Below are 22,940 nucleotides of genomic sequence, written 5' to 3'. Positions count from 1 at the left end.
TTAATATTTTAAAAGTTAGCAGCAGCACCTTAAAATCTTCTCTGGCATGAATAGGGAGCCAATGAAGAGAGGCCAACACCAGGGTAATGTGTTCATATCTGCAGGCTCCGGTCAGAACACGAGCTGCAGCATTCTGAACCATGTGCACACTTCACAGACTTTTCTTTGGCAGACCTGACAGAAGGACATTACAGTTATCCAGCCTAGATGACACAAAGGCATGGATGAGGACCTCAGCCTCCTTAAATGACTAGATTGATCTGATCTTGGAGATGTTTCTCAGGTGGAAAAAGCAACTCTGGTCACCTCCTTTATGTGTAATTCAAACGATAGTGTCTGATCGAAAAGCACACCAAGATTCTTAACTCGGTCTCTGTGATTGATTTCACAATCATCGAGAGACAAAGTAATAGGATCAAAAAGATGACCCAGTTTCGCTGGTCCAATAAACATAATTTCTGTCTTAGCAGAATTAAGCAACAGGAAATGTTTTGATAACCAGTCTTAACAGCTGCAAGGCAGGCCTCACGTTTAGCTGTATCAGACCCGCTTCCTACACCTAGTGGCACGTACAGCTGCAAATCGTCAGCATAACAATGAAAAGCAATCCTCAAAGTTTTGTTTGAGAATAGTTAACGGCTCGTCTTGTGTTGACGCCTGTCCCAAATAAAGGTGGGGTCATTTCATAGACTGAAGTAAACTAAAACCTGAGCTGTTCATAAAAGTTTTACTGTACTTACATGACTTGGGAGTCATGTTTCAACATGAATCACACGAATGTGGAACATAATGATTGACACTGTAAATATTGCGATAATTAATAACATTATGAATGCTAAATAACATTTTAATAAAGTTTAAAGGGTACATTTAATGATTATCTTAAAGGGATATGAAAAATCCACTTCTTCAGTGTTTCTGAACATATATGTGGGTAACCTGAGGGTCTACTGACCCACAACATGTGAAATAAACCCACCCAGTCCTTTGTTTGTGGTCTGCATAAGTCTTACAACACAGAGAAAAATGCTCCGTTTCTAATGTGCTCTCCTTGTGATGTCACAGTGGGATTCTAGTAAACCCCCAAAGTCAAGAAAATATTATTTTTATTTGAACAGGTTTGTTATCCTAATTTGAGGGTCATTCATTTAAAATAATAAATCAGAGAACATCCTCCAAGAGGATTTAAGACCAACCGGTAGTCCTGAAGTAACAATCACATAATGTTCACTCCGGGTTAACCTCTAAACTTCCTGTTTTAATGTGTAGAGTCATGTGACGTAGCAGCTCTATTTTCTCTGACTCTCCCGGTCTGTGTCGTGTCTCATTCGATGTGACCTTTAGTATTTTCAGATGACCACGTTAATGACCACGTTAGATGACCACGTTGACATCGTAAATAAAGACGTTTGAAAACAGCTGTTGTGGAATAATTCACTTCCTGTTTGTTTACTACTCTGATGTTTCTGAATTATCAAACTGAACACTCTAAATTACGATAAGTTATTGTAAGTTCTCAATTCTTAATGCAGAAATATTCTCACCCACACCGCCGACCAGAAGACGCTCAATAAGACACATCGACGACACGAGGGCAACGTTTTCCACATCCTGCTTTACACGACCACGCGCACCACGTTAAACCGCCACAGACTCTTTAAAGAGTCGATGGTCACATACAAGAAATAAAATATAAGAATAGAAACGTTCTGACCTGAGTCATCATGTCTGCGCCTCTTCTCTCACTGCAGAGTCTAAGAACTGACATTTTGTCATTTTGTGTAGCAGCGAGCCTTTCAGCTCCTGCTATGACAGCTGTGAGAAAGGTCTACTGGGGCCTGACGTCAGACCTCATGTTCAGGTTATTCTCTGTTATCAGCCTCTCATTGGCTCCTAGCTCAGAGGGCCTAACCTGGATATGAGGAAGGACTTCAGGTCCCACCAGGCCCACACAGGACGACATGTGAGCCCACATGGAGTCCTGGGTGGTGTGGGTTTACTCCGAGCACTTCGGTTTCCTTCCACAGAAACAAATCATTTGAAAAAAGAATCATCTCTGTTTTAATACATTTCTTCAGATTATTTCTAATATGTATTTGTGTCTCACATTTTATTTCTGTTCTGACTCTGTCCATGGTTCTGATGTCTGCTCTCTATCACTTGCGTTGTTTCTGTTTTTTATCATCACTTTATAAAGTAAACGCTGGGAAACGATATTTTATGGTCCAAACAACAAATGAATAAAAGATAATAATAAAACAGGAAGATTAATGAATATCATGGAAGGGGACAAACAAACAAAAAGGCAAACAGACATGAAGACAACACCTCACACTTTGTCCATCATGACTTGCTGCTCGGTGTACAAACGCCTCGTGAGACGCTCTGACTGCCCCACCAAATCATCTTCATCAAGTTTTATTGATTGGTCTGGTTCTATAAGAAGTGGGTACAGCGGGGAGATCAGTTACTTCAGAACACAGATCACTACTCAGTTTCCTCGCCTGCTTTGCTCAAAGGTCTGTGACCTGAGACGTAGCAGTTACGATACACTTTATTGTCCCCTCAGGGAAAGTTGTCTTGGACTCACAGTGCTGCCAAACATTCAGCTGCTTCCACTCGATTAAATAAATAACAACAATAGAAAAACCACATCTGCACATAAACAAACAGGAAAATACCAATACAGAACAACACAACATATATTCCACATTACTCATATTGCACAAGATCTGCAAACTATTAGCTAGTTAGCTGCATTCATGTTCGTGTTTGCTAACTTCAGGTTTTCTTCTAAACCTCTGGACACCACTGTCATGAGGCCGCAGGCTCCAGGGTATCGTCTCACGACCCGACCACCGATCCCCGACTGAGTTGTACTTAACCCACAGACAGCATTCAGGGTGCAGCAGACGCTGAGAAAGACCACGACGGAACAGACCACACTCATTTCATCTAAACTCCACTTTGGCCTGTCTGCACACTCATTCAATGCGAGCTGGTAACGTGGGAGACCGGGTGTGGAGTACTCTGCAAAGCTAGAGGCGTGCTTCTGTTTCCCTTCTGTGACACACATGTAAAAATCCCTGAAACACTGACTCCAGTTGATGTTATTACAGACAGATATATTTTTAAAAAGATGGAACTCCAAAATAAAACATGTGAAATAGAATCAACTCTTTTTCTGATGGGTATATTTGAGTACATTTTGTGTTTTATGTCCAGTAGGGGGCAGTTTACTGATGCGTTAGACGGACTATGGTCCCATGGTGTGTGTACTATGAAAAGATTTGGAGTCTCAGAACTCCAAAAAAACCAAAAAAGAACAGATGAACAACAACCCTCCACCTAGAGCTGGACCTGCCTTAAACAGAATGATTCTGCATTAACCCTTTGAGTGCTTCAGAATAACCATCAACACAAAACAAGCCCATTAAGTGTTTCTTAGCATTTCTACGTGCTCCTTAATGTTAGCTTAAGCAATAGCCACAGGTATGCTAGCCTAGCATGTACAGTTTAACATCTCTCACATAAAGCTTCAAGAATACTCGACTTTAAACATTAAAGTTACTGACAGAGACTCACACCAGACCTGACCTTCGTACTGGGGTACATACCTGTGATTTAAGGACATTAACACACCTGTATGTAGACACCAAGAGGCAGAGAGGTACGATGGTGTATTGTGTTTCCTGAAGCTCTACGCGCCCTATTTTTAACTGAAAAATCAAAAGTCATGTTTCCAGTGTTATCCATATGAAGCAGACGGGCTACCTTTACCCAATCAGTTTGTGTAAAATAGAGATTTAGGCCACGTTTACACTAACATTTATCATCCTTTGAGATGTGAATACCTGACTCACACCTCTGCTGCTGTTCTCCTTCATGAACAGGAAGCTGCACTCTGATCAACGTTCAGACTTCAGATTCTTGTTCTCTGTGTGGCTCGTTTTAAATCATGAGACACAAACACTGACCAGAGAGAGAAGATTTCATCACTTTTATTGACGCTGTACAAAACATGAATGTCCATATTTACATACAAGATATTTAAATGATCTTTGAGTTTCCAGACTTAACCCTTTGAACTCTTGAATAATTGACCTTTAAAGTTTTTCAGCTGTCTTTACGAAACGACATTAGAAGAACTCAAAGTGAAAATATTTACAGGAACAGTCTCTGACATCTGAAACACAAGTTTGCCTTTAAAAAAACTTCTTGACATTTTTTTTTTTAAATATCAAATGAAATATTTAAATTCAGTGATGTAGTTTTTCTGCATGTCTTATATTCACCAGATATCTGGAAGAAAAGAGAAACACACCGACTGTTCTCACATTTAATCACGTCTTTCAATTTACTGCAGGATTTACAAAGTGAGCACGTTTTACCTTTTCATTCAGTGTCTACAAAAACCCTGAAACTACAGTACCACATCCTGACCAGCAGGTGGCATACAGCTCAACTTCAATGTTATATTCATATATTTCTGTAGTTTTGAAAAATGAAATCCTGAACAGTAAATGGAGAGAAGATGCTCAACATCAGATTCTGAAGAAATCTGAAATCTTAAAATAAACTTTAAGTTTTAGAAATACTTTTACCCACATATTATATTTATGTTTTACCATATGTTTAATTAATTGTTCAGCTGGTTGTAGTTTTATACTTTTTGAACAAAGATCAGTTTTTTTAAAATCAGGACATGAACTGAGCTGAAACACTCGGTGACGTGTTCGTTCTTATCGAGCAGCAAAGGAGATAAAAACTTTAAAACAGATACAAAAAACAAACAGTTTTTATAAACAGCATTAATAAAACTCAATGTCTGCCAGTCTTCCTCGTTTTCTGTACAGTTAGCTTAAGACTGGGTTCTAACTTGTCCTAATGCAGAACTTTGTTAGCTTGGACTGAGGTTTTTTCTGAACTCTGCAGCGATAATGTCCTAGAATCCAGCAGAATAATAATACCTGGATCCTGGAGAACATTTAGTCTGCAAGGCTCAGAGAAATGTCTGCATGTTTAGGGCTGTTCTGAAACACCCTGAGGGGAGAAAAGATTTACTTTAAAACTTGAACTTTTGTAACTTATGACTTATGTGAATGATTTAGTGATCATTGAGCTGAAAATCTCAGCAGTCTCACCTGATCTTCTTTTTCTCTAAACATCAACCGTTCCGTTGTGTGGCCTTCTGGATTCAATGGTTTCCTTAAAAGTAAAAATTCAAAGTGAGCGACATTTAATGATCTAACTGTGAAGCTGATTGAGAGTAAAGAGATGTAAAACATAACGGAGGTAGTTTCTCTGGTGCATTTATTCCTGTAAAAAAACATGAGCGATGAAAAAACAAATCATTGATGGTATCTATAATGAAACATGATCATGTTTTTATTGTCACATTATAAATTCTTAATTCTGTTTAGAAAACTTTTTATCTTCTCTCTGTAACACCACGCTGTTAATACAAGCACGAGAACTAAAAGAACCACAACAACAACACAGACTATCAGTCCAGTCCAGTGTAAAAGTAGTCCTCCACACTGAGCGTCCTCTGTCTCAGTTCCTGCTCTCAGCAGCAGCAGACCCTCTGATTCACATCTGTAATGATAGAGGGACAGTTATTACAGGAACATCTGGAGAGTCCATGTATGATGTGAAGCTTCACTCACTGTTTGTGATTCTGACAAGATGTAAACGTCCCGTCTGAAAATGTTCCATCAGAGCAGGTGGAGCACACGGTGTCTGTGGAGGAAGTTCCTGCAGGAAATACACACAGTGACAGTTTTCAATATTAAACTAAATACATGATGAGATCTTTAAAGCAGAATCTCAGAAAGAAACACCTGAAAACATTTTTTAGTCTGAAGTCCAGATTAAAGATTAAAGTCTTATTCACAGAACAATTTCACCTGATACCAAGAAAAAGTATCTTTCTAAACTTGATTAAATATCAATCTTTGATAACTTTTCATTTCATGTATGAAATACTGCAGACATATCATCCATGCAGTCTAAAATATGAACCAATCAGAGACTCTGAACAAACCAAAGGAAATAAGTTCACTAATATTTGTGTCTGGAAATAAGATTAATATCAAACACTAAAGTTACAAGTTCTGCCACCAGATGGCACATGAATTCATCCCAAGGTAGAAAGCCAGAGAGACAGGGAGAGAGACCTGAAGCTCCCCAAGGCTTCCTACAGACCTTGATATATTTAGTGTAAACTCAGCATGTTGTGTGAACACCTGCAGTGTGATTTGATCAGATCAGCTGCTCCCTTTGACTATTTTCTGTGTAAACAAAACCAGCTGCAGCTGCTCTGGTGAGAGTAGCCAGTCGGTCTTCATGCTGCAGCATCGCCTCCGTGCTGCGGCCTGAAGCACCAAGACCTTCTTCAGGCCCATGAAGCACTCAGGCGAGTGATCCTCTGGTCAGTAATCTCGGTGTTTTCACATCCTTTAGGAATGTAATCATGCGTTTGTTTCACTTTCTCTCTGACTCAAGTCCTCTCAGCTTCTCTCCTGACAATAACTTGAACTTCCCTTCAGTCACCAGTTCATCTGTAGCTACAGGAACAGTTTGATGTTGGAATAACACAAACAGCTCATTGCTTCAATTCTCAGGAAGAATATTTTGTTTATTTGTGTGTGTGTGTGTGTGTGTGTGTGTGTGTGTGTGTGTGTTTGTGTGTGTGTGTTTGTGTGTGTGTGTATGTGTGTGTGTGGAGTTACATGTATGAACCCACCTCTCTGACTGATGTATTCTCCTGGTTCACAGCGTCTGTGTTTCTTTGCTTCAAAACAGTCGTCCTTTCTCGAGTCTGAGCAGTAAAATCCTTCCAGAGGTTCACAAACTGTGTCTGATCGTATCGTACACGACGTCTTCATCTTCAGACCAGAACCTGTCGACACAAAGATAAATACAGACATACTCGACTGCTTTAAGACTAAACAGCAACATGATGAATCTGACTATTTAAAACACCTTCAAGCTGTAAACTCAAAGGAAAACATCTGAACCAATGAGAGATTCAGATTTAAGGTTTGCTCTAAAAACAAACTGAAAAAACAGGAAATACAGAGAACAACACTCCAGCTGCAGTTTCCTCATCAAGGACTCAGTAATAAAACTTCTGCCTTTAAATTAAAAAGGTAATAAAAACAACATAAACATTAACTTACCTGCTCCACATTCTCTGCAGGGAAAACATTTTTTTAGTCCGTTCATTTTATTTATGAAAGTCCCCTCTGTGCACGGCTGACAGGACGTACTTTTGTCCTCCTCACAGTCTGTTTTTACTCGAGTCCCTGTTGAAAAGACAAAACTTTAATGTCATGCAATCTGGAAAAGGACATTGTTGGATTTCAAAGATCTCAACGTGTTTTATATAACAACATGCTCTCTGAGACCTTCGCTAATAATCAGATAGTTCCACAGGGGTCTGTCCTGGGTCCACTGTTACTTTCACACAGATTTGTGTTTTTCTTCTGGAATGCGATTCATCCCAATGCAGATGATTTGCAGTTGTACATGACAGTAGTCTTAGTGAGGGGGTTGATACAGTTAAAGTTGAGGCCTGTCTGGCCACTCTTAGAAGCTGCACTTATTTGTCAACATCAGAGGTTGCCGCTTTGTCTCAGACACTTGCGGTGGACACTTTGTGTTACGACAACAAAAACCTCAAATTATCATAAGTTGCTCAGGCAGCAACAGTCAGAGAAACCTCCGGAGAAATCCTGGAGGGACAGATTGACGATCTTACCGATGGGACACATCGGACAGCACGCGTCTCCAAACAGATATTCTGTCCAATGGCAGGTGAGGGTTCGACTTACGAATATATTCATCATAAAAATCTGTGAAGAGAAAAAGAAACATAAGAAACATTCCTGTGGTGATGAAGCAGATCAGGAGTTTATCTTTAAACTGCTCTGAATGTGGGATGATGGAGGCTGCTGAAATAAGACAGTTGGTGTTTACACCTCTGACTCTTCACCTTCCCACTCAGAGGAATCTCTAAACCACATGTGCTTTTTCTTTAAAGGTTCAACCTTTCCTACACCTTCTCTCCACCCACAGAGGGAAAAACCAATCAGAAGATGAGATGTAGCTTTCAGTGAACAGAATAATACAGTCCTTCAGGGGAAAGATCACAAAGACAGAAGTGTTGAAGATGAGGAGGAACCAGTGAAGATCATTTACCAGCAATGAAGCCGTGAACCGAGGATTTCTTCTGAACTTCATTTTAATCAAAGCTTTCTGGGGCTGAATACGTCATCTCACTCAGATTAAGGAACAAAGAGAAATAAAATCCCCGACGACGATATCACCTGAAAACAGAAAGAGAAATGCAGAAATTAAACACCGCTGTGAACATGATCACCTTTATAGAGTACGCGTGGAATACATTTCTCAATCCTCTGAAATAATTTGAACCCCTGCAGCTGATTCAGTTCAGTGTTTGTCACTAGCGTCGAGTCTGTTCCAGCTTTGTCTGAATATTTCCATTTAACGAGACGAAAAACCTTCCAGACAAGATTCGCCATTTCTCGGTAAAACACCGGAACATACATGAAACATGTCGCAGTTACACCGAAGACTTTAACATACTAACAACAGACTGTAACAGAGTTTTAACCTGCTCTGTGTGACTCATTTTAAAGAAATGTGAAGAGAAAAAAAAGCTACGTACCTCGTTACATGGAGACCAGAGACTGTACATATGAGGCGGAGCGTCAGGATATAAATGAGACTGTAAAATAGAAGAAGACGACAGGTCGGAAAACCAGAAACCAACCTGTGACTGAAAGCTTTCAGTTGCTTTTTCTCCTCATCGAGACAGAAACATGTCTGCAGAAGTTTCTCTTTATTATTCTTCACTTTGCTTTATTGTCTCATGACATGCAGCTCGTGTGTTTCTCTTCAGCTTTATATTTGATTCTGTCATGTTGGGTTCACTTTGAATCTTATTATTCTGATGTTGCTCTTTATCTGTTCTCTCTTTATTCTTCTGTCTGCTTCTGAAGCTCTGTGAATATCATTTAAAACATTTGAGCAGGTTTCATGATCAGCTCCTAAACGAGACATCAAGACCAGAAAGAAGACCAGCATGAGGTTCAAACTACTTCTCCTTCTAGGTGTTAGAAAACAAGTTTGAAAAAGCACAACGTGAAACTGAAAGGTGATGCAAAATGATGTTTGACTAAAAACAGCTAAACCACAAACTCAACATCTTCTGCTCAGTTTCACGTACACCAGGACCTCGGGGTGAACCAAAAAAAAACACCACTTCCTGTCACAACATGATTCACATGTAGTCTATAAACTGTTCTGTGCTCGTCGTGTGTCTTCATGGTACAGCTTCAGAAAGATGACGAGGTGACTGTGAGAATAAAAAGAAAGTTTTTTAATATTATTCTCTTTGTTTCTGTTCACTCCTCTTTATTATTCATGTTAATGCTCATTTATATATGAGGTGCAGAAACTAGTCATCTATTAGTTTTAAATGAGGTGTTGTAAAAACACCAACAGTATCATCAAGGGAACATGGAAAGTCCCTGACTGGTGGAACGTTGCAGATCACAGACTGTAGAACAAATCATTATAAAACACATTTCTCTGCTGTGTTTATGAGGGTGTATTGATTTCTGACCTCACTTACATGCTGTGATGCTTTTCCTCCACCAGGGGGATGTAGCTCAGTGGTAGAGCGCATGCTTTGCATGTATGAGGCCCCGGGTTCAATCCCCGGCATCTCCACGTTTTGGGCTGAAAATACAGAATCACATTCAGATAGGAATATAAAAAAACAAGAATATTATTAAATACATGTTAATAATGTAAACTTCCTCAGTAACCTGGTTAAACTGTGTGTTGACATCATCCTTCTGCTGATCTAATGATGAGCAACTCCGCAAACGTCAATCAATAAGGTGTTTATATTTATTATTTTTAGCCTTTTCTATATTTATTATTTTCTTTTTCAATTAAAAACATCGGAGGATGTTTGAATGGACTTAGTTATAAATTGAATTATCAAAAGTTGTTTTCGTTCTGTATTCAGAGAGGAAGAAAACATGGACAAAAATCTCCTTCACGTTTCTACTTTAATTTTTATTCTAGCTGCTGAAACACCTGAAACCGTCTTCTTCGTGTGTTTCTGACTGCAGGTGAGCACTCCCACACCTCTCCAGAAAGCGTCAGGTGTTTCTCTCCCTGTGATTGGCCTGTTCATCTTTTCATGTTGGTTTCATGTTGTGCATATTTACCTCGAAATCACATTCATCTCGTCATAAAATTATAATCCAGGGATCCAAACTACCCGGGATTTACTCTAAATGAAAATGTATAAGAATAAACGGCGGGCTCCCCCTTGTGGCCGTCATGTGATAGGTTTGCCTCCGGATATCAAACATCCCGCCTTCATAATAAAAGCTTTGAGCCTACATCTCTGACGACTCCAACTTTACTTCAGGTTTAAAATAACAGAATTATTATTTTAAGGAATAATCTCCAAAGTTCAGGTAATTTAAGAACTCTGCTACTACGCTGATATACTCTGCTGAATAAAGCCAGCCCGAAAAAACATATTTTGGGGAAACATTAAGACTATACCCACATCTTCAGGCATCTCTGGTACTACCTGGAGCTCGCATCAACACAGCCTGGGTCTGTTGAAGGAGGTTTTAATGGACCCTACTCACAGCGTTTGTTGTTGTTGTATTCTGTTTGTTGTTTTTGGAATGATGTCATGTTACTGTCAGTACTGGCTTGTGTAATTTGCTGACTGTTTAATAAAAAAAAAATACTTTGAAAGTCCAGACCGGAAGTTGAATCGGTAGTGTTCTCGCTCTCTCTACACCTGTTTCTTGTTTGAAGCGGCTCTCTGCGTACTCGCGCTCCATTCATCGTTCTACTGTTTTTACCGGAGTCCGCGCCTCGAGGTGTCCGTTTGAGGTGCTCTACGGGCCGGTATGTCAGGCTCTACACCCCCGCCTCCCTCTGTGGAGGCTGCGGGCACTGAGGGATGCTTTCCCCCCGAATACAAACCCTTCAAACCCGAGGAGCATGGCCTGGAGCGCGGGTTCCGGCTCACAGGCTTCTCGGACCTGAAGGGATGAGGCTGTAAGGTCCCGCAGGAGGCTCTGCTCAAACTCCTGCAGGGACTGGAAGCGGACCGGGCCGACGGGACAGGGAAGGCCGGAGACCAAGCATCGGAGTTCGGCCAACAGCTTCCCGCCCCCCGGCTCGGTAAAGTTGGCAGAATCAGCCTTCATATCCTGGACATGCTGTCAGAAACGTTACCGGTGTTATGGCTCAACAAGTGACCCTGTTAACTGGTGACTTTCGGCCAAAGAAGGTTGTGGTTGTCGTAGTTACAACGGTTACATATACATATATATAATGTGTTTATTTTGATATTATAACTAAAAACTAAATAGAAAGGCAGCTCTACGACAGCTACTTGTCTTATTTTTGATCTTCTTTAGCTGTTGTAACAACGAAAACTACGGACGCATCCGGCTGAAAGCCACCAATTAACACGGTTGCTCGTTCAACCAAAACACCGGTTTCAGCTAGCTTGTTAGCATCGTTGCAGCTAACCATGCTAGCTTATGCTCACTCATTTGACAGATGGCACTTGTCGAGAAGTATAAACTGTTTAATATTAAAAGTACACCTTCCTCTATAACATTTGTTTACATACTTTACTTACAAACAGCCCTACGTCACCAGTTAGCTTAGCATACATGGATTTAATCGATAATAGAAGCTAGCTCAGAGGTATGTAACAGAACCGGTCTGAGTGATTCAGCAGAAATGTTTGAGGAGCTTTTAGTTCAAAGTTCAAGCTGTTGGTGAATAATTTCTTCTGTTTCACAATAACGAGTGGAAACGTGTTCTCAGTTTACAGACTGTTGGAGGGTTACCTGGAAATCATTCATCCAGGTGTACACTTACCAAAGATCGCATATTGACCAGGTGGTCACGATACCAGATTTGAAAAAGGGCGATACGATTGTGGGGAAGATCAAACTACGTCGAGACCGGAAGAAGTCTTACACATTGTGCAGTGATTTCATGTTTATATTCACTGAATACATTTCTGGCAAACTCCCACAAAACTCTGTAAAACGTTCAATACTGTCATTCTTATCAATACCACATGTTTAAACATCATATATCTCTTATTTTAATGATCCATAGAATCAAAAAGTACCAAAGCTTTCATAAAGTTGTTTTTTAATCGTAAAGATGTTGCGAGCAAAAGAGAGAGAACTGTCTAGCTGCACAAATACATTCACGCCATATTGTTTTTTACTTGATTTTTCTGCAATATTTAATCCATTCAATTCATACATTAAAGAGCCCATATTATGCCCTTTTTGGGGTTCGTATATTTAATCTATGTATCTACTTTTGTACGTTCACAATAGCTAAAGTCCGAAAAAAGTGTCTGTTTTCATGTACTGCTCCTCCTTGCTCCCTCTCTGCTCTGAGTCCGTCAGCTACACTCTGTTGAGCCCACACTGTTAGACCCCACGTGGGCCAAGTCTGCTCTGATTGGTCTGCCGATCCGCTCTGTCGTTATTGGTCAGTTGCTCAGCACGCTAATCGGAAACATGAGCTGCTGGGCTTGCCACAATGAGCCAATGGGCTTAGATCAGTGATCTCACACTGACAATGACGCCGCACTGACAAATTTTTATCGAGGGGGGCTAGAACTGAGCGTTACATGCAGCTAATGCTACAGCTAACAGGAGGAGGTAGGAGAAGCCTACCTGAATTTTTGCTTATAGATGTGCCTAAACATGCACAGGACACATGGAAAACACACTAAAGAGCATATAAAACCAGAAAAAGCATAACATGGGACCTTTAAAGGAGCAGTATGTAACTCTGACACCTAGTGTTTAAAATGAGTACTGCAGTCTAAATTCTAAACATTGTAGAGAGCTGTTTCCCCTCCTCTCTAGAGTCCATGCTCACACAGGTTGCCATGTGGTGGACACTGGGGGGGTGTCTTAAAACCGCCTACCTTCTCTGGTCCAAACAAATCCAGAGCATTCAGGACCAGCATGTTTCCTTAATGTCTGATCATATAGTAAGGTCACTTTATCATTTCACTCACTACACATCTCTTCTGATTGGACCTTTGAGATAACAGATTATGTTTTTGAAAATGTGGTATCATTAAGACTTTGACAACCTTATACTGAAGTGAAACAGATCTTTATTTGTTCTATCCGTAAAAGACAACAGTGACACACCTACTAAAAGATTCTCTGTAATCTTAGCCCTTTAGATAAATATATTCATCTGTATCCCCTCCGTCCTCGCTCTGCTGTTTCTGCAGGTGTTGGGATGGACTGCTGTGTGATCCCTCTGAGGCATGGAGGACTCTCTCTGGTGCAGACCACCGACTTCTTCTACCCCCTGGTGGAAGACCCCTACATGATGGTAAGACACTGACAGCTGTTTCTCTCTGTGAAGCACACACACACACACATACACACGGCCCGCTGCTGTTAGCCAGGAGAAGTGAGGTTGTCCAAACACAGAGACGTGAGAGGGGATGAACTCGTACAGTGAACGTGGGCGGGTCTAGATCACACCACACATGGAGAGTTTGATGAAAATAGTTTAGGAGCGTGAATATTAAAAATATACTGCTGACATTTGCTGACCTCATAGACAACGCGACTGCATTATCGTGATCTATACGTCTAAATTGTTACGTTTTATACATTTTTCTTTGAACCGTGATGACAGTAAATCACTTCCATATAAATACCAATGATGACGGTATGCTAGTAGCAAAGCTAACAAGGTATCCTGGCCTCTCGTAGTCAGACAGAATAATCGATAGCAGAAAGAGTGAGATCCCGCCTGGACCCATCATAGAAACCTTCACCTTGAGGAAATACTTTTTATTTATAATCTGTTGATATCAACACGGCATTAACTATTTCTACCGTCATATGTGATTGGTGAAGTCGTCGACTGTTCAGGACGATCTACAGTCAGCCTGAAGGATGCTCAGGATGCAGAAAAGTTTGATCCCTGCTTGAATATCCTCCTGAAATACAAAGATATTTAATATGAAGACAACTCGTTTTGAACTTTTTTTCCCCTAAAATTAACTTTCTCCCTCTCTCTCCCCCCCCTCCTCTCTCTCTCTCTCTCTCTCTCTCTCTCTCTCTCTCTCTCTCTCTCTCTCTCTCTCCCCCTCTCTCTGTGTCTCTCTCTATTTCTCTCTCTCTCTCTCTCTATTTCTCTCTGTCTCTCTGTCTCTCTCTCTCTCGCCCTCTCTCTCTCAGGGCAGGATAGCGTGTGCTAACGTCCTCAGCGACCTCTATGCGATGGGCATCACAGAGTGCGACAACATGCTGATGCTGCTGAGTGTCAGCCAGAAGATGAACGAGAAGGTAACACGATGACATCAACACCGCTTTGTTGAGTTTACGTCTTTTTTTTTAACCTCGAAACATCTGAAACATTCTGCATGTAACAGTGAACGCCTTTGCCCGTGTGGCGTCCGTTTGTTTGTGTTGTTGTGCGTTCTGACTTCTCCATCTTTGTTATTGTTTTATGTGTTTGTGACGCAGGACCGTGAGCGTGTGATGCCGTTGATGATTCGTGGGTTTCGGGATGCGGCGGAGGAGGGCGGGACTTCAGTGACGGGCGGTCAGACGGTGATCAACCCGTGGATCATCGTGGGAGGAGTGGCGTCGGTCGTCTGTCAGCCCAACGAGTTCATCATGTGAGTCTGAGAGGATGAAACCGGTCTACATGTTAAGTGTTGAGGTCAGCTTGAGATTTCCCAGAATGCTTTTCATCAGAGTGTGTTCGTCCTGGTTATTTCAGCCAGCAGCATGTAGAGATAATTATATCCTGCTAAGTGACGGCGTGTTGTTGGTGACGGCGGCATCAACACAAACCTTCACGTCCCTCTGACCCTCTGCTCGTCTCACTCTGACCACGCCCTCATTTATAACCATTTTAACAGATCCCTTTTTTAAACGTGCAGTATTTCTTCATCCTGATTCAAATTTGACAAGAGATTCACGCCTAACGGGGACACTGAGGGCGGTTTCACATCAGGGACCCGCCCCCCGGATCTGAGTACGCTTGACCCCCAAAGTGCGGTTCATTTGATCAGTGTGAACACAATCGTGCTCAAAAAGTGGACCGCTTTATGACGTCATCCTAAACGGCCCCTGTAGCTTGAAAAAATCGCTCGCTAGAGACGCTTATTAGTGTTTGATAAACAGGATGTGGATTTTACTTCATATGGGACATTTGAATTTAAATGTGATTCACATGTTAACCAGGTGAATTGCTGTATTTTGAAGCTGGTTAACCTGCACATCTTGACATTAACGGCTTTGTTTCAGGCCGGACGGCGCCGTGCCGGGTGACGTGCTGGTCCTGACTAAACCTCTGGGGACGCAGGTCGCCGTGAACGCTCACCAGTGGCTCGATCAGGTCGACTCCGCTCACATCGACATCATTTAAAGTTCCATTTATTCTGAATATTTCAGCACTTATTGTCTCTGTTTTTTATTGAACAGCCTGAAAGGTGGAACAAGATCAAGCTGGTCATCACCAAAGAGGAAGTGAAAGAGGCCTATCAGGAAGCCATGTTCTCCATGGCAACGCTAAACCGCACAGGTACGCTCTGACGTCTCTGTCCTGGGTCCTCTCTTGAACTGCTCTCCGTCCAGTTTGAATGTTTTTTTGACTCTTTCTTCTTCACGTGTTTTGTCCCCAGCGGCCGGCCTGATGCACAAGTTCCAGGCGCACGCCGCCACAGACGTGACGGGTTTCGGGTTGTTGGGACACGCCAACAACCTGGCAGCACAGCAACGTAACGAGGTGGCCTTCGTTATCCACAACCTGCCAATCTTAGCCAAGATGGCGGCCATCAGCAAGGCCTGCGGGAACCTGTTCAACCTGGTTCAGGGAACGTCAGCAGAGACTTCAGGTACACACACCATCAGATCCAGATGTTTCTGAGAGGCGTGTTGAGAGTCATCTGACTTCCTGTTGTGCTGAAGATGAACAACCATTTGACACGCCTCTATCTCGCTCTCTAACGTGCACGGCTCATGTTCACTCCCCACGTCTACACCGTAAAAGGGGGCGCTGGTGGTACAGTGGTGTAGTGGTTAGTGTGCACGCCCCATGTATTGAGGCTATGGTCCTCCAAGCAGGCGGCCCAGGTTCAAATCCAGCCTGTGGCTCCTCTCCTGCATGTTGCTCCCCACTCTCTCTCTCTCCCTGATTCCGACTCTATCCACTGTCCTATCTCTCCATTAAAGGCACAAAAAGCCCCCCAAAAAAATTAATCTTAAATCTTACATCGTCAAATCGGCCCGCCTGTCGTCCTCCATGTTTGTTTCCTCTGACGTCTCATGTGACGGTGAGAGATTCAGTGAGATCTCCAGAGTTCAGAGTCAGGATTCTGTGAGTGTGTTTGAGTCTGATCGTTCTTTACGCACTACAACAACCTTTCCCGAACTTTCCCCAAGAGGGGTCGCGGATCAGACGAGTAAAATTCCTAAATTTGACTAAATGACTAATTATTATTCTTGATTAAAATAGAATAGATTAAAACGCGCCCTCTGACTCGACCTCCCACTGGGGAGCGAGAGAGAGAGCGTCACCGTGTGTCCATGAATGAATGACTTTGACCTTTGACCTTTTGTTCTGACTAAAGTTTTAAAGATAAATTCACGATGACCTCGTTTCTCGGTCTCCAGGCGGTCTGCTGGTGTGTTTACCCAGAGAGCAGGCGGCAAAGTTCTGCTCGGAGATGAAGAGTCAGAGCGGCAACGCCGGAGGTCAGGGGCCAGCGGGCGGAGCCTGGATCATCGGGATCGTAGAGAAAGGCGACCGACGCGCTCGCATCATCGACAAGCCTCGCATCATCGAGGTTCCTCCACGGGGAAGTCAGGCGGCCAATCAGGACAACAACAGCCCAGCTCCGAGCCCCAACCTGTCATAGTGTGTGTGTGTGTGTGTGTGTGTGTGTGTGTGTGTGTGTGTGGATCAGAACGACCTCTATATCGGCTGTGAATGAACTTCGATTATGATTATTTATCCAACAAGACAAATTTCAACAATTTATGAATTAAATTGAAATTCAGGGTTTTGTGTTACTAACCGACCTCCTCCCTTTTTTTATTTAGACCTGCCCTCCGTTTGAATCCAAACAAACACATGACTTTAATTTATTCAAATGTGAAAAGGTTATTCCAACTTCTCCAAACAAACATTCCAGAAGCTTCTTAAAAAGAAGACTTGGAGTTTACGGGTGTGTGTGCGTGTGCGTGCGTGCGTGTGTGTGTTTGTGCGTGTGTGTGTGTTTTATCATTGACGGGGTGCTGTGTGTCAGAGGTGGACGATGTCAACATCTCATGTTGGTGAATGTACCTGATGAAAAGAATCAATCGGTCTTGGCTCCGCCCTCAGAGTCCAGAGGAAGGCTTGAGCAGCTTCTTCTGGTCCTGCTGGGCGGAGTTCAGACCCTCCATCTTGCGGCTGATTGGCTGTCCAGCACAAAGTCCCTCCCCCCCTTTTCCTGTGTATGAAGCTCCACCTTTTAAACCCCAGCCAGTGGGGGCGGGTGGAGCAGATGTTTGCCTTTGGATCGGGGTTGGACTCAGACTGCTGGAGGGCTGCAGCCGTCTCTGTTTGTAGATTTCTGCTTTTCACAATCAATAAAACCATCATCGACTCCGACTGGCGCTCTGTGTGGCTCTTCTGTTTACTTACAGCGTCTTCATGTGTCATGAAATGTCTTTAAAGGTGTTACTTTTAAATTGAGTGGTCTACATTTTAGAAAGCACTTTGAGACTTGTCTGAGTACTTCATCAAATCTACAACGTCTGATGAGTGTTTTATGATTTGTGCCTTGCTCAAGAGCACCTCAGCACTGCTCAGGAAGTGAACCGGCACCTCTCCAGCAACCAGACCAATTTCCAGATTTGGTCTGCACTGGTTCCCAACCCAAGTCCCCACAGACCAAGCTACTGCCGCCCCCATCTAAACATCTATTTAGTTTTGGTTTTGCTAAAACAAAGCGACTTTCAGTATCTCGATCTGTCTCTCATCAGAGCTCACCTGGCTGTACACGTCATGCACAGAAAATAAAATCTCATCCCGGCTTTTCTGTCTCTGTCCAAAATAATATATGATGTAGTGTCTATGTGCTCTAAAATGAATGTTTACCTGCAATACAGCAGAATAAACTATCCCACTATTGTTAAAGTAATAGTTTTTGCAAAAAGCTGCAGTCTGTGTTTTGAATGTCTGGGGTCTCCAGAGTTTCATGAAGTCAAAGTGGGGTAATGAGCTCAACCAGATTGGGAACTATTAGTTTAATCTAATGAGTAATTTCTAATCTGACAATGTGTTTATCTGGGTGATTGTCAGTTTTGTATATATAATTAAACATTGCTCACCTAAATAATAAATAGTGGTTGTTTTTACTCCTGTTTGACAGTTAAGTGGCAGTCATGTAATTTATTTTTCAACCAGCAGAGAGCAGCACATGATTAAATCAGGAGAAAAACGTAGAAGAAGAAATCAGGAAGTAAGCGCGATGTAAACATCCCGGTCACCGGAGTGAAATAAAATCCAACACTTGAGCGTTAAACGGTAAAGATTTTAATACTTTAGTAATTTAGACGTTATTTTAGACATATAAGCTTTCGAGATGTGTGTGTTTCAGTTCATTTAATGTTCATTTTAATTCATATTTGGACGATAAAAGCGATAATTCTTCCCTAAACTGCTTTGTCATGTTTGTCACTAGTTTCACATTTGTTTGTTTGTTTGTTTGTGTCATTAATGTGGGAGATCTTGTGTTTAAATAACGTGTGTGTACTTTAATGTGAGAAACAGAATTGTGTTTTTCTGCTGTGTCAGTTTTTCTGCTGTGTCAGAGTGCGGCCTGTCTGCGGTCTCTGTGCGGCCTGTCTGCGGTCTGTGTGCGGCCTGTCTGCGGGCATCATGCCGTACCTGGGCGGTGACGACGCGGTGCGGGAGCTGAGGAGAGCTCTGTCCAATCCAAACGTCCAGTCCGACCCGCTGCGTTACAGAAACACCATCCTCAAAGTCATCAGGTGAGTGACAGGTGACAGACAGGTTGTAGTTCTCCACCAGGTGTGTCTGCAGGGCCGGATTCTTTTGACAGAGGAGCCTCGGGTGATACATATTCTGTAAGGCCCCTGCTGAGCCCCCCCTCTTTGATCTTCTATCAAACTCTACATGTTAAAACTACAGTCAGTCAGAACTGCACTTACTGGAGCTCTCAATAAAAATCATGAAGTATGACGTTATAAAAAGTAACGATATATAATAGTTTAGGGGTGTAAAAATATGACAGTAGTCCTCAGTATTAAAAAATATATAATAGAATTATACTTTATCTCTCGTGGAAAACTCTTAAATAGTCATTAGTTTAGCCTGGTGGTAGGGCTTGGTATTGATAAACAGAATTTTTTAGAGCTGGTATCTGATAGGTCAGTTACCAAATGTTCTGTCAATCTTATGTAGAAGCTGTGCTCCGGTGTCCTTTCAAAACATTTAATGATGATAAGAAACCGGCTCAGCTGTGACAGAGCAGCGGAGAGCAGCGGAGAGCAGGCGAGCAGGTCTCAACGGACTGAAGTGATGATGTCATGATGACGTCATGATGAACTTTTATCATGAAGCCCGATGTCCCTCTGCAAATATTTGGATTATCAGTGAATTAAAATAAATGCTCTGCAAACTCAGGTGTCTTTTTTTACAGGTGTCTCCACATTGGCTGCATTATCGAGGGTCACATTTTCCGATCAAGTCATTCACAGACTTTGTTTAATTAATTCTGTCACTTGATTGAGCCGCATGCCTGGTCTCCATGGTAACAGCAGGTGTGGTTTAATGCCACTGCAAACACTCGGCGAGCACCTGGTGTTCATGTTTACAGAGAAACCTTTAATCACAAGCATCACATCTGAAGGTTAAATATTCTCTTAATCAAAAAAGATCCATTACATCCTCTCTCTCTCTCTCTCTGTCCCAGGTCGATGTCTCAGGGCGTCGATGTGTCCGGTCTGTTCAGCGAGATGGTCAAAGCGTGCGCCACCGTCGACATCGTCCAGAAGAAACTGGTCTACGTCTTCCTGTGCTCGTATGCCGCTCTGAACCCGGAGCTGTCTCTGCTGGTCATCAACACGCTGAGGAAGGACTGTCAGGACCCGAACCCGATGGTCCGCAGCCTGGCCCTGAGGAACATGACCAACCTCAGGTGAGCTCATCACACACGTTATCCTCTGTGTCATCGGCCTGTGAGTGCTGGAGTAAAGAAGGTGATATCTCTGTGTGTGTCAGGTTGCCCAGCCTGGTGGAGTACGTGGAGCAGCCGCTGACAGCCGGGCTCAGAGACAGAGCGGCGTGCGTGAGACGAGTCGCCATCCTCGGCTGGGCCAAACTTTACAACCTCCAACCCACCTCAGAGATCGGTACAGACACAAGTCCATTTCTTTATTACTCTCTTTTGTTTTTTTCTTCTGTCTCACACAAATTCACCTTCTTAAAGGTAAGACTCATGACTCATGTCGACCAGACAGAAACCTGGATCAGAACCAGAAACCTGGATCAGAACCAGACTCATGTTGACCAGACAGAAACCTGGATCAGAACCAGACTCGTGCATCAGAATCAGAGGATTTTCTCCTCCACAGACACTCGAGTTTGTTTTCTGAATGAGTGTTTTCTTTAAATGTTCCAGATGCTTCCGTGGTGAACGAGCTGTACAGCCTGCTGAGGGACCCCGACCCCGTGGTCATTGTGAACTGTCTGCGGGCCCTGGAGGAGATCCTGAAGGAGGAGGGAGGGGTCGCTATCAACAAACCAATCACACACCACCTCCTGAACAGGTAACGACGCCCCGTGATTCATGTCGAATCCTGCTGAGGTTCCTATAAGCGAGCAACTGGAGCGTTTATAAAGTGTTCTGCAGCACCGAGCCCCTCTCTCTCTCTCTCTCTCTCTCTCTCTCTCTCTCTCTCTCTCTCTCTCTCTCTCTCTCTCTCTCTCTCTCTCTCTCTCTCTCTCTCTCTCTCTCTCGCTCTGACCATAATCCTTTATCTGCAGACGTTTAATCAAATCAGCTCACCCGTTTGCTTCCCGGTTCATTTCCCTGTGAGTGCAGAAAGCTTTCCTTTCACAGACTGACTGTGAGCTTCCTGCTCAACACGTCCGTCTTTACCATCACCGTCTACAGCTCCAGCCCTTTAAAATATAAAAAAATATATCGACTTTTAAACACTGCTGTCATCCAAACAAACACCTGTGAGGAGTTGTTTGCCATTAAACTCTTCCCTAACTGTTGCAAAAAGAAATCGATAAAAGCTTGAGTTTGAATCAGAATCAGTGTGACGTGAAATGGCTTTGTTGTTATAGAAAGCTAATCAACAACTTCAACACATCACAAGAGTTTGGACTTCAGACTCGAGGTCTCATAACGCTAACTCGCTAACTACAGGTTAAATGCTCTAACTTTCTCCTTTTTTTGAACCTGGGTCGCCCGCTTGGAGGACACCCAGTGTGGGATATTTTATTGTTTTTGATTCGCCTCAAAAAAGTCGGTTCACTCCTACACTCTGCCGAAATTGCACAAATATTTTTGCAACTTCTAAGTACCGAAATGTTGTCAACATATTTGTGCAATCTAGAGACAGTGTGCAGAAGTGAAGCTGCATTTTCTGATGGATACCTTCCCCTCCTACCCACCTGTCTGTGTGTGTCTCCTCTCAGGCTGAAGGAGTGTGATGTGTGGGGTCAGTGTGACATCCTCAGAGTCCTCCAGCGGTACAAACCTCAGTCAGACGACGAGCTCTTCGACATCCTCTCCCTGCTCGACGCCTCATTGGTCAGCCCCCACCCTCCCGTCATGGCCGCCACCCTCAGCCTCTTCCTCCACCTCTGCCCCGACCTCCCCGCCGTCAGTCAGGCGGCTTTAGAGCGAGTACGCGGACCCCTGCTGGCAGCCTGTGGCAGCGCGTCCAGAGAGATGAGGTTCACCGCTCTCTGCCACATACAGGTGAGTGAGGAGGATGTTCAGCTTTACTTTCTGTGACAGAGAGACATGCTGCTCAAACACACAACCTGTGGACAAGCTTTAATGGAGAGACGTCAGGATGAGGGGCTGCAGACAGGAGGCGCTCTGTACTCTGCAGTAACCAGAATAATTAAAAAACTTTCATCGTACCAGGACTTGAACCGGTGCCCCTTCAAGAAGTGAGTTACTGCTGCAGCATTATTATCATAGAAGCTGCTTTGTTTGTAAACATTCAAACGTGGCCCCTCCTCCCCCAGAAGCTCCGCCCCCTGCAGGATGTAGTGTGTACGTTTACGGCTTGTACCTACATTGCAAGCTAATGCACGCTAGCACAAGCTAACCGCCGGTGTTCATCACCTGCCTGTCCAACAGGAAGTAGACCAACTCCACGTCCACGGGTAAAAGACAACACAAGGTTCACCCTCGTTTTAGAACGAGCTTTATCTACTTGGTGTTTCTCCTCACTCTGATTATATTTTCTCTTCTTTGCTGCTACGTCCACGTCCGTCATATTCACCGGTTTGAATCTCGTCCAATCACTGAGTTGTATCCACTCCTAAAACTCACCTGCTGCGCTGTCATTGGCTGGAGGAAACACACCAGCTCCGCCCAGAAACGTCCCGAGTCAACCAGAACAAAGCAGAACAGTAAAATCCAGTCAGAGGACAGAGTCTCTGCAGACACAGTCACCACCACACATGTATGGAGGCCCAGAAGGGACAATGGAGCAGCTTCACTTTAGGAGAAATCTGTATTTTATTTTGAAGGAGAAGTCTGTATTTTATTTTGAAGGAACCAGCCAGCTTCACTTTAGGAGAAG

The 22,940-nt window shown here is 43.1% G+C and overlaps 3 protein-coding genes, 1 long non-coding RNA gene and 1 other non-coding gene across 7 annotated transcripts in view; 3 read left to right on the top strand and 2 right to left on the bottom strand.

The window, feature by feature from the left end:
- Positions 1-3,985: 3,985 nt before the first annotated feature.
- LOC136181028 (tumor necrosis factor receptor superfamily member 14-like) lies at positions 3,986-9,196 on the bottom strand. 3 transcript variants are annotated; one of them, XM_065960992.1, is made up of 9 exons: positions 8,696-9,196; positions 8,206-8,333; positions 7,766-7,859; positions 7,185-7,310; positions 6,749-6,904; positions 5,670-5,757; positions 5,145-5,598; positions 4,971-5,043; positions 3,986-4,302 (listed from the first exon to the last, which is right to left on the bottom strand). In XM_065960992.1, exons 2-7 carry the CDS (start codon positions 8,245-8,247, stop codon positions 5,400-5,402), a joined length of 705 nt encoding a protein of 234 aa, XP_065817064.1. In that variant the 5' UTR covers positions 8,248-8,333; positions 8,696-9,196; the 3' UTR covers positions 3,986-4,302; positions 4,971-5,043; positions 5,145-5,399. The 3 variants fall into 3 exon arrangements, with proteins under 3 accessions (XP_065817064.1, XP_065817063.1, XP_065817065.1); XM_065960991.1 differs by lacking the exon at positions 8,696-9,196 and having other exon boundaries at positions 8,206-8,678; XM_065960993.1 differs by lacking the exons at positions 4,971-5,043; positions 8,696-9,196 and having other exon boundaries at positions 8,206-8,678.
- Positions 9,197-9,218: 22 nt separating this feature from the next.
- LOC136181030 (uncharacterized) lies at positions 9,219-12,030 on the bottom strand. The gene is made up of 3 exons (XR_010667507.1): positions 11,965-12,030; positions 9,665-9,771; positions 9,219-9,385 (listed from the first exon to the last, which is right to left on the bottom strand). It is a non-coding gene; the product is annotated as an uncharacterized lncRNA (long non-coding RNA).
- trnaa-ugc (transfer RNA alanine (anticodon UGC)) lies at positions 9,691-9,762 on the top strand. The gene has a single exon. It is a non-coding gene; the product is annotated as a tRNA-Ala (tRNA).
- On the top strand, positions 10,855-17,751 carry LOC109999398 (selenide, water dikinase 3). Its single transcript, XM_020654440.3, has 8 exons — positions 10,855-11,253; positions 13,361-13,464; positions 14,325-14,432; positions 14,613-14,767; positions 15,402-15,492; positions 15,579-15,678; positions 15,779-15,991; positions 16,770-17,751. Exons 1-8 carry the CDS (start codon positions 10,977-10,979, stop codon positions 17,012-17,014), a joined length of 1,293 nt encoding a protein of 430 aa, XP_020510096.2. The 5' UTR covers positions 10,855-10,976; the 3' UTR covers positions 17,015-17,751.
- A 793-nt stretch (positions 17,752-18,544) lies between these two features.
- ap4b1 (adaptor related protein complex 4 subunit beta 1) overlaps positions 18,545-22,940 on the top strand; it is a 10,019-nt gene continuing 5,623 nt past the window's right edge. Inside the window, 6 exon segments of the mRNA XM_020654441.3 lie at positions 18,545-18,669; positions 18,940-19,136; positions 20,081-20,305; positions 20,389-20,519; positions 20,789-20,936; positions 21,817-22,102. Coding sequence (XP_020510097.2) covers positions 19,024-19,136; positions 20,081-20,305; positions 20,389-20,519; positions 20,789-20,936; positions 21,817-22,102 — 903 coding nt within the window. The 5' untranslated portion in view covers positions 18,545-18,669; positions 18,940-19,023.

Source organism: Labrus bergylta, chromosome 12, assembly GCF_963930695.1.
Source record: "Labrus bergylta chromosome 12, fLabBer1.1, whole genome shotgun sequence".
Lineage (NCBI taxonomy): Eukaryota > Metazoa > Chordata > Actinopteri > Labriformes > Labridae > Labrus > Labrus bergylta.
The sequence above is the reverse complement of the archived record's forward strand: the minus strand, read 5'-3'. Positions and strand labels throughout refer to the sequence as shown.